The 12067-nt window shown below is 35.1% G+C and overlaps 1 protein-coding gene across 1 annotated transcript in view; it reads left to right on the forward strand.

The window, feature by feature from the left end:
• The window catches only part of GPATCH2 (G-patch domain containing 2), a 118479-nt gene that overhangs the window by 73802 nt on the left and 32610 nt on the right, over window positions 1–12067 (forward strand). Inside the window, exon 6 of the mRNA XM_015622283.2 lies at window positions 9530–9594. Within this exon, the coding sequence (XP_015477769.1) occupies window positions 9530–9594 (65 nt within the window). The remainder of the gene's footprint in view (window positions 1–9529; window positions 9595–12067) is intronic.

The raw sequence follows: 12067 nt of genomic DNA on the forward strand, positions 1-12067 counted from the left end.
AGCCTTTTTTCTGTTGTTTTACCACTGTTGGTAATTTCACCTGAAATGAAGAAAAATTGTTTTGTGAGCACTAATTATTTAAATGTCATCTAACCTAAAGGATAAAAGGTCATGCTTTTATTTTAGCAGTTCAAATGTGTAAATTTCACAGCATCTGTTATTGATCAAACTGTATGGATTTTGAAAAGGGTTTTATTCCAAATCTTAGCGAAGTGCAACCTTTTAATTCACAATCTTCTGATAACTGTTTTTTTCACATGGGAAACTTTTAGGTACACTGCTATCAAGCATTCTTGTGTGCTCGGTCTTCTTATAATCACCTTCTCCTGATAATAGTTCAAGTTCTGCCTGGTTTTTGTTGTCCAGGCTGTAATACAGCTCATTGGGTGCCCCTTGGAAAAAAAGAAAGGTATTGAGTTTTTCATGCAGATGGTACCCTAACAGTTCAAGACTTTAAACCCAGGCAGGACTGCAAGTGTTATGATAGGAAACCATTTGGTGGCTGAGAGGAAGAGGAGAATTATCCTAGCAGATCTGTCATGGGTTACTAATCCTCACCGGTTTCCCAGTCACTCTAAGTACAGTGGTATGGAAAAAGTGGAATCTCACTGTTCTTCTGTTTGCTCTGCAAGTCCTTTTTCAGGATGACTCTGGGCTTCAGTGCAAAACTGTCAGTAGGGCATTCTGTTTAATTGCAATGATTGGCCATTTAATTTTCATTTCATTTATAGACTAAAATCCTGCGTCTTTTTTTGTGAATAAAAAGGCATTACTTGCAGGCTGCATTCTCATCAGTATTTTTCATGTTTTCTGATGATAGAATCTAACATTAATATGTCTATGTCTAAATATATTCATGAGTGTATGGATTAATGGAATTCATGTCAGCATGTTTAAAGTGAGTTTTAATGTGTAAGTAAAATGGAAAGACTTTAAAGCAAATTATTTGGCTCAAAGCTCCATTTATATGGTGTATGTTTCAAGCTAATAATCAGGGCTTACTGTGGGTCAGCATGTCATATCCCAGTGGTGTCTGTTGAGATGGAGGGTTATCTTCTATGTCAGCTAGATAACCCTGTGAACAATTTGGAACAGTGGAGATAATGGGAATGAATTCTGAAATGAGGTGGAACTCTGGGATGGGGCAGAATTCAGAACAGGAGCTGGAAATATCAGGAAATGCAGGGCTGCGTGTGAGCACCGTGTGGCTGCTCATGAAGGCAATCACCTTTTGGCATCAGTAGTCACTTGTGTTTGACAATAATCCTTCTTGATAAGCTGCAATTAAAAAGTGAGAGAATGGCAAATCAGGTACATACTCGTTGAAAAAAGAAAGGTGAAGTTAAAAAAAACACTTCCTTGCTACTGACACTATTTTTATTTATCTATTTTTATTTTTTTTTAATTTTGATATAGACATTGCATAATAATCTAATAAGTGTTTTTGCCATGTTTTGGACAGATTTTCTCCAAGCTGTGTAGTCTACAATTATTGTGGTTTAAAGGAAAAAAAAAAGTTTTTGGTTTTTTGTTTTTTTTCTTTAGAAAATATACTTTTTATGTACTTGGAAGAAATTGTAGCTGTTCTTTGTGGCAGTAGACACATTTTCATCCTTCAGGTTTTTAATTTCTTTTTTTTTCACTGTATTTTACTGATTCTAATTTTATATATAAGGAAAAGACCAAATCTGTTTCACATTCCTGAAAAGGCTATGTGATCTCTGGGTTCATGCATCTCAGATACTGCAGCAAGCTTTCTGTTTGTTCATCTGAATCAAACTGCAATTGAGCTAATTCACTATTCATATAAAACATGTAACTTCCATGAACAGATTATACACTATTTGAGTTTTGGGTTTGTGTCCACCTTTAGAGCTAGCACAGTACATCCTGCTAAATTCCATTGTCATTTTGGAAACTGGACTACTGCATGTATCTGTAGCATGCATTTGGAGAAATCTCAGGAGCACTGGTATTAAAGGCATTTTCCCTTCTCTCTGTTGTATAACTCATCTTGTGTTTGCTGTTCATTTTTAGCGACAACCTGAGTGAATAACGTAGCACTGACAAGCATATTCCTTCTGTTCCATTTCTTTCCACACTGGATAACCTCAGCTGTAACTCAGAGCAAAAGCTTGGTGACTCCTGTAGCCTTTGGTCAGCCAGTAGAGGCCACTCACAGCTTGCGACTGAGGCTGGGCGGCGATTTGGAACTGGGGCTTTTGTTGTGTGCTTGGGTTTGAATCCACACCGAGCCAGCTCAGGCTGCCATGAGCTGCCATTGTACAACTGGTACCTGCAAAGGGCTCTGCTAGCAGCAATTCTGCTCAGATACATAAATGCATTTAATATTGATGTTTTTCTGTGTCCTCTAATAAGTCCCATGGCAGCAGGGAAAAAAAAATCACCTTCTGTACTTCAAGCAGTCTCAAAGCAAATGGTTTGATGGCATCCTTTGTTGCTGGTACATAATAACATCTTTGCTGTCATTATATTTAACAAAGTAAGGAAATACTTTTACAGATCACTTTTGGGGGAACGGAAAGGAGGGTCTTGTTTAAATGTTTTTTCCTGTTTTTCCCAAATGGAATCTGCATCTCCCAGATCAAGGCTAGAAGCCTAATTGATGCCCTGCTACTTCTGCCTCCCTGTATTACTGTATGGGTAACTTACTTATTGATAATAATTTTACAGGGTAAAACATTATTTCAGCTTTTTAGATTATTCTTAACTAATAAGGGCATAGTCCCAGCACTACAGAAATCAAAATCCCATTGATTTAGTGAAGATTTCACCTAAGAATAAATAGTATAGCTAAGCAGACAGAATATCATCACAGAGATTTTATATATATATATTTATGCAGCATATTATTGGAACATTTAATTAGTAGCTCCATTTCCCAAATGAGGTAAATCTGGCTTAATTAAAATTAAATTTGTTAAACATTAGCTATTTACAGTGTACTGAAATAACAAACTTTTGGCCATTGTTTTGTTTCACAGCTGCCTTGAGTATTTCCCTTTTCCTAATATAAAATATTGAAATAGTGGTGCTGTTTGGTGTGTTTTTGCAGTCATTAGAATCTTACATCTGCCTTTTTATAAGGAGCTTATATTTAAATATATATACAATTAATAATAAATATAATAACATAAAAATATAATAAATGTATATTTAATTTAAATACAAGAACTAATATTTTCTGGTTTATATTTTCTTCTTGAGACTTTTAAGTCAGTCCATTTTTTGCAGTGTTGTGAGCTGTTATTGGAGGCATAGTGCCACACAGTACTATTTTGTATTAAACATGAATCTCAGAAGAATCTCTTCTACTGATTTTCTTGAAGATGGGAGACTTAAAATTCTCAGTTTATCTGATGCTTCCCCACAGACCAGGTTTTTTGTTATGTTATATATTAGCATTATTTCCTCTAATAGCTCCTCCAGCATTACTGTATTACACACTTAAAGACAGCAGGAATGCACTAATATATATATGAATATAATATATATATATATATTATTACAGTGCATCATTAAACTTACTCTGCCTATTCTATAGTATGTAAAAACTGGTCCCTTCGACAAAGATTTAAGACAAAACATGGTGTGGGATATTTTCTGCTACTGTTACAATTAAAAACAAACAGAAAATGTTATACCCAGGCCAGTCTACTTTCAAAAAAGTACTTTTTTGTTTTAAATTTATATTTGTTTAACTTCAAACTCAGGCTTTGTCTTAAAAGTAGCAGAGAAAAACTGTGAAATAACAAAAGTTTACAAAGAAATTCTATTCTTTGCTTTTATACATGGGATTTAAATTTTCCATTTTTCTCTGAAGTAGCTAGGTTCTTCTTTTCTTTTTTTGGTCTCTGATATTCTCATGGTATTCCTTTTCCATCTGTTAATCATTCAGTTGAAAGCTGTATATCAAGAGGTAGAGGCAGTTTGATCAGTTGTGTGAAAAGAAATGTAGAGAAAACTCTTAACTGTGTGAAATCACTGGAGAAATTGGGGAGCTGGGACATATTCTGTCACGCCAAGAAACTTACTGATTCCTATTTTCTCTGTTTTTAAAAATACCTTAAGAGAAAATTGTAAAACATGTACAGGGAGGTGCCTGTTTTCTTTAGGATTAATAACCATGTCTTTTGACTTATTTTTCTTACAGTTTTTATCTTTCCCTATCATTTGCATGTATTTTGCAAACAGAATGATCAGATCCATTGATTTTTGCAACACTGTCTTAGTAAGAGTTTAATTTTAAATAAATGTGACTAGAGTAGCAAGAAACTGGTATAGAACTATTCTGCTAGTGAGCCATGGCTTCATAGAGACTTTGCTGAGTTTGAGCATCACTTAAAGGTGATCTGTACATTAAAGAGATGCTTCTCTGGAATGGTCACTTTGGACCCTTCAGTGAGAGTGTGCTTTCAGAGGGAATAACAATGTAATGATAATGTCAAACAAGGATTATGTTCCAGTAATGTATACTGTGAGAGCTACTTTTGTTTGCATAGTTTTCTGTATTGCTCCAGGTCAAATGTGCGTCTGTATTTTTTAAAGATGCATTTTAAATCCAGAACTTTGTTTAGTGCATGTACTTTCCAAAGTTGTTAGTGGAGAAGGGTTATAAATAGAGCAATACTAAATAGGTCCTGAAAATAATAAGGTATTACTTTTAATCAGTTCAATAAAATGTGGAGAATAGATTTTTCTCTATTTCTTCCCTTGATATAGTTTAATTTCCTATAAATTGACAGTTGCAGATCTATGAATTATGAATTTAACATTGTCATGCTGCAATTTCCTGCAAAATCCTCTTCTCCATGATTTGATTTCAGTTGCATTTCATTTTGAAAAACAACTTCTTTACAGACAATCCAGCCTGAGAAAATGGGATTTGCTATGGAACTTTTTAAGCTGTAGTTGATCATAGCAGTTAATTTATAGAGCAGGAAAAAGGAACCTGTACTTTCATTTAGGGAAGCAGTTAGCTTATTTGTGTAATTAGTGTCCAGCAAAATTTTACTGAAATTTTGCTGTTTTTTCCTGCTATGAATGTGGCATATTGTGATGGCTAAGCTAAGCTTTCAAGTCAAATGCTTTCATAATTATTTATGTGGCTTTTTAAAGCACATCATAGACTCATTTAGATTAGAAAGGACCTGTAAGAAAGATCAAGTCCAGCCATAAACACAGCACTGCCAAATCCACCAAATCATAGCAAAGAAATAACATCCTGTAAAAAATGAGCTCAGTAGTATCTTTTCATTGCACATGCTATGGAGTGCTTGGCATAAAATCTAATTCAAAAAGCAAAAATATCACTTTCAGTGTTTAAAAACTACTTAATCTGTAAGAAACTTACTTTTTCAGTAATGGAAAATATATCTGAGGAACAATTATGAATAGGATATAGTCTGTTTTTTCAAAAATATTATACCTTAAGATAAAACATAAATTATGAACAGGGAATGTATTTGCTCACATGACTATGTGATAACATGGGAAGAAAGGGACAAGAAGTATGGATGAGTATGCATATTATGGTTGTTTATATTATTTTAAATAGTAAGAAAATATTGAGTCTTGAACACATCCATGCTTGGGAGCTTTGTATCATAGGTGTCTTAAAATAATTGATGATTTTTCATGGGGTATTAACTGAATGTAACTGAACATTAAAATATAATTCAAATGAGAAATAAGAATTGTTATGCAAGTGTAGCGTATTTTTGTCTTGCATTAATGTGTTGTGGGTTTTTCTTGGCACATGGTAGTAGCTTTTCTTTAAACTACAGCTCATGTAAATTAAAATAGCACTATCATACTTAATTAGAAGATGCATAAATTGATCCACTAAATAGATCCTTTTTTTATTTCTCCAGTCTTGGACACCCCTTAGCCTGTTCATATGAAATAAGTGGTGATGTTCAAGCACCCTGTGACTGAGCTGTGGACACTTTGCTCCCTGTCCCTCGGGGGTGTGAGCCACTCAAAAGTGGTGATGATCTTGCAGTATCCAGCACTGGTGCAGCCTCCCCTCCAGTGTGTGTGCAGTTCTGGACTGCACAGATGAATAAAGATATGAAGGTCCTTGGAAGTGTCCAGAGGAGAGAGCAAGGCTGTTGACAGCACTGGGAGGCATGTCCTGTGAGCTGTGGCTGTGGGCTCCAAGCTTGTCTGGTTTGGAGGAAAGGAGACTGGGGGGTGACCTCTTACAGCTTCCTGAGGAGGGGAAATAGTGATGGCCTGATCTCTTGTCCCTGGACACAGTGATACAACATGTGGGAAGGGTGCAAAAGGGGAGGTTCAGACTGGACATCAGGAAGCATTTACTTACCAGGGCCATGTTCAAACACTAAAGCAGGACTGAGAGACGTGGCTGATGCCCCAAACTTGTTGGTGTTTTTGGACAATGCCTTTAACAGCACACTTTGAATTGGTCAGGCAGTTGGTCCAGATGATCACTGTAGGTTCCTTCCAGCTGAAATGCTCTTTTCTCTGTTAATGGCATTTTAAAACGACAGTTGAGGTGCTGAATATTATTATTACTATTATTATTATTAATCCTCTGACTTGTCCTTTTTCTGTTTAATCCCACCGTCTTTCCTTGTGTCATTTCACATGTAGTATCTTGCCAGGGAGGATCAGGTTGGATATTAGGAAAAATTTCTTCACTGAAAGTGGTTAATAATTAGAACAGGCTGCCCAGGAAAATGGTGGAATTGCCATCCCAGGAGGTGTTCAATGAACAGATGTGTTGCAATGAACAGAATGAACAGACATGTCGCTTTTTGATACGGCTTAGTGGACATGGTGGTACTCAGTTGAAGACTGGACTCGAAAATCCTGGTGGTCTTTTCCAGCTGTGGTTTTGGGCAGCAGTATATGGTGTTGTGTATTCTGAGGCAATACCCTTTAGTATTGAATATTTTTTCATCTTTCTGTGTCCATTAGTTTTGGTCATAATTTCTCTGGCAAAGCTGTCTTTGCAAATCAGGAGTACTTTTTCTCTGAGTTGGCATACCTGTGTCTCAGACATTCTGTGAACAGGATACAGCCGTAACATGTCATCTTATTCAAGTAGTGGTGAAAGGACTTGTAGCCAGAAGAGACTAAAAGTTCCAAAAATGACCCTAAACTTTATTAATATTTTTATTAAGATTTTTGTAACAGTGAGGTAGCAGATGAAGGGGAGTGAGGTTTGGTTTAGATTTTTACACCCTAGGTAAGTTTTGCAAGCAGGAATTAATTTGCAGCAACATACTGGGAATCTTACAGTAATCAGCAGCGAATTTTAGGCAAAGGTCTGTACATGTGTACCTTGGGTGTTTAGTTTTATAAACATTCTGTGGCTGTGTGGTAGCTGAAGCCTTCTGGGATGTGCAGGAGAAACCTGAACACTGTGCTTTGTGATCAGTTGTAACTGTATTCCAAGCAAGTTCATATTCTCATAGAAATTGGTGGAAAAACCTACTTCTGTGGTTTCTATATTATTTTAAAACTGCCAATTTATCAAGTGAATTTTCTTGAAATTTCCATGCTTATTAAATTTCAGATTATGTATTTTGAGTAAGCTGGAAACTTAAACTTGTTTCCATAAGTATTGCTGCAGGTAAACAACCAATTTTAGTCCAGAAAATAGCTTTTGCTTCTGTCAACATGTTGTTTATTTTCTCCCTGAGATAAAAAGTTCGGTTTTCTGATATTTGTACCAAGATAAAGTCTGTAAACAAGATTAATATAGTGTGGAAAAGGTTGTCAGCAGCCCTGGCAAAGGAAATAAGTTGCCTGTACACAGAACATACTGTAAACTGAATAAAAGTGTCAGGTCCACCATGAGATAATGTGATCATGAACCTCTAACAAAGCATGACATAGGCACAGTCTGCTTTTCTTATAGCCACAGTGTAGAAAATGGATTACTGTATTCCAGGGATACCCACTGGAATAGCATGAAAACCTCATTTTGAGATTAATGCAGGATATAACTCTCAAGAGCTGAGCTGCATGCTTACTTGTAGTTTTAAAGTAACAGCTTACTTATTAATCTTAAAATTTGGAAATTACATATTAAAATATTGGCTTATATTTCCAGGTCTGTCTTTGTGAATGGCCATTTCTCAGTTTTATTATTAGATGAACTATGACATTGAAACAGTAGCATTTGGTCAGTGTTTTATTATCCTGTGGCTGTGTAAGGCCTTGATCAGTCTAGTAAAACAGTAAATTCCAACTGGGAATAAAGCAGTAGGTGCTGTTATCCCATGTAGCTGCTGTGATTTCCTTTACTATGATTTGTATGTTTGCATAGATTTTTCAGAGGTAAGGTATTACCAATTCTTTTCAATCCACATCAGCCAGAAAAGTGACCAGACTTTATTGTTTCTCAATTCAGCACAGAGTGACATCATTCTTGAGGTCAAAGAAGCAGATTTTGGTCAAATACCTTAACCATGTGGAGCTTTCAAATTACTCAGTGAGCTCTCTTTGAAAGCCTTCCAGACTTGGAGCTCTGACTGCCCTGCCTTTTCTCCATTACAACACCAAATTAATAGGTTTTACTTAGAGCGTTGAGCTCATTGTTCTTCTAATAATGAGTAGGCTGCTTTTCGCCATGAATCTCCAGCTTATGTACTTTTGGCAAGCCTGAGCCATATAAATGTATTACCACTGAGTTTTTGTGATCTCCTGAAAAAACTGGAAGAACATCTGACTTCATTCCCACCTCTGGTTATCTCCTCACTATAAAATTATCTCCATGGAATGGAAAGTTTGTTCCTTCATTATTTCCATCAGGAATGGTTTGCCTGCTGCTCTGCTTCCTTGAGCACGTCTATCATGAGTTGTGTCTTATTCTTCTACTTTTACCAATCTACATATGCACATGAATTAAGCATTTTGCAAAAATAAAAGCAAAGCTGTTTGAATTCATTCTTGAACAATATCAGAATGTCTTCATCTGCAAAAGCCTGCACGTGCTTTCATGCATTCTGAAGATCATTCTTCAATTGAGGACATCATGTATTTTAGGTTTAGGTTAATGTAAAGCCATTAGAGAAGGACTACAGTACAGTTTGGTGAAAATTAGTTTTACCTTTGCTTTCTAGCCCATGTCAACTTGAATTTCTAAAGCTTTTTGTTGGGAGGTGTTTCTTTTAATAAATGCATTGCTGTATGAGCCATAAATAAGGACAGTATGTTGTCTGTGATTTTCAGAACATCTAACTTTCCTTTTTTGGAGGTAAAGTACTTCATGGACTTGATAGAAAGGTAACTTAGGTCCTTGAAATCTGTAAATGTCTTTATGTTTGACATCCAACCAGAATTGCACATAAAGGATTTTCCTTCATCTCATATAGCACTTTTTGCTCTCAGACTTTATTTAAAAATTGCAGATATTGCTAATTGCATTTACTCTATCTAGTATACTGTCTCTATTTTTTATTTAGTGGTTGTGATGTATTTTCTTAATAAGCAGTTAGTCAAAGACTTACTTTTTCCTTCATGTTTCCATTAGATAACTCCAGGACCAGGCGGTAGCAGGAAAACAGTTCACTTGTCCCAGGATTCTCTTCATCATGAGTGAGTATCAGTGACAGGAGTTACAACTTTTTTTGTTTTTATATGCTTTACAATGGTACCTCTGCCCCAAAGCCACATTTTACAACTGCACAAACATGTGATGAGAGCCTCAGCTCAGTAACATGATGGTCTTTATTTAATAATAAATATTTATTCAATAAGAGTACTTACAATCCTTTTTATTTCATTTTCTATTTCTTAAGGAAATATAAAATTCAGTGCTTTGTAAATGTGTTTTTATTAACTTTCTTAGTATCCTTTCCTAAAATACAAACTTGTTTAAGGCTGGATAACAAAAATGAGATGTGTGAAAATACATAAGCATCACATCTTTGAGTCTTTCATGTGATGTATCATGTGAGGAAGAAGTTTATCATAATTTTCACAAAAAGATATTGAATTCATTGTTTTAACACCTGTAAAAAGTGTAATAAACTTTGTTTAGTTACTCTAGTGTGTCATTACTGTAAACTTTTATTCTCTTCAGCTGACAACACTTAACAGCATTATTTATTAGTTACCTCTTTGGAATGCTTAGAAGATTACATTTTCCTTTATTTTTCAAATCAAAACTAAAACACAGACATACAGGATGAGGAAATAGTTTATTTGGAGATTGATTTATGTGTTTTTAACTGCTACTAGATACATCATCCACAGTTTAAAACAAAACTTGCCAAAGCAGAGATACTACAGCTCCTCAGTACCAACTGTTTTACACCACTAATCCACCTGTTTCATCTCATAACTTGATAATGTGTGTGTAAATTCAAGAGGTTTTGATTTCATAAGTTTCTTCTACCAGTAATTTAACTGTTACATTATGGGCTTTACTTTTGCTTGTTTTAAAAGAAACAAGCAAACAAATAATGCTGTAATTGACAAAAAGGTAAAAATCAGTGTGATGTATCACTTTTGCATTAAAAAAAGGTCTTATTCTTTTTGAAGGGTTTTTAATATCTAAATATGAGATGCATTCAACTTACTCTGATGTATTTTTTCACTAGAAATACGCTTTACTGATCGTTTAGTCTGTAATTAACTGGTTTGCCATGACCCACAAGAGTTTTTGTGGAGGATACCCCAGTTTGCTGCTGCTCCTTAAGCATTTGCTGTTCACACTGGTCAGATACAAGACATTCATCTATGTAGAATTTAAATCTAACCCATTATATTTCTGATTTTCATCAGCCCATGGATATTTGTGGCCTTATTTGTTGAATCACTTTCAAATATGATGTTTTTCATTCACTACCAGCATTGAAGTTGTGTGTAGATAAAATCTTCCAGTTTTCACCAGATTTTGAACTATTGAATGCAGTTGATGAATATTTCGTGTCCAAACTATATAGATATCTACCTTGTCTCAAGGTTTACTTTTGACTTTATTGCTGTCATCTCTTTTCCATTTCCAACTCCTTTTCCTTACTCACCAAGTAGAAAAAGTAGTATGGATGTTTTGGTGATAGCTTGTCTTTTATGCAAGAATGAGAGGGTTGACTGCTTATTATCAAACTCAGAAAAGCTAATTGACAAAAAGCCACAAAACTTTCAGATTTGTGACTTGAAAATAAAAGGGATTTAAACCAGACAATTTCATGGAATCAGAATCTTTTCAATATACTATTTGAAATAAAAACTTAAATGGCTGCTTGGGGGAGAATATGGGACTAAGTTATATTGAATGGAATTGTTTAAGAAGAAGCATATATATATTGAGCTGTGATCTTTGGTTACACTTCTAGAGGAACATGGAAGCACAATAGCAGACAGTGGGATGCTCTTTTTTTGTGCAATATTGCAATGGATGGAATTATTTTATTCTTTGACCGAATATTTGCTTGCTTACGCAAATAGTACGTAGATACTACATGTAACTTGAGATCCCCCTTGTTGTAGGGGGTTTTTTTCTTTCTTCTTTTCCTTTTGCAAGTGTGCAGACTTGTATGATGCTTGCTACAGCTCCATTCAGATGGTAATTCAGTTCTTTGTGACTACAGTGTGTATGTGAATCAGCATTGTCATGCTTTTACTGCCGTTGAGGGAAGAGGCACATTGTGACACCCCTGTGTGTCAAAATCTTACTCCGAATTTCCATCTCTGTGAAATAAGGCCATCACTAGTCACAATTTTGCAGTTGTATGGAGATACAAACTCACTAGGTTTTCAGACTTGGCATTTCACTTTAGATTCAAAGTCTGACCTCATTTTTTGAAATAATACATTAACAACAATCAGGTAGTCCAAACTACTTTAAAGTCTTTTCAGCTATAACCATCAATAAGTATTACTTCAGTACTAAATAAGGAATTATTCTAATTTATGGCATGTTCATTGTAGTATATTAAAATACCATCATTTACGTATTATTTTAGCTTGTTTGACAAAATATAATTACCTATAAAGCCAGCAGCTACTCAGAAGTGAAATCTGTGATGCATTCTTTCAGAACTGTTACAAACTTTGAGTTCAG

Source organism: Parus major, chromosome 3, assembly GCF_001522545.3.
Source record: "Parus major isolate Abel chromosome 3, Parus_major1.1, whole genome shotgun sequence".
Taxonomy (NCBI): Eukaryota; Metazoa; Chordata; class Aves; order Passeriformes; family Paridae; genus Parus; species Parus major.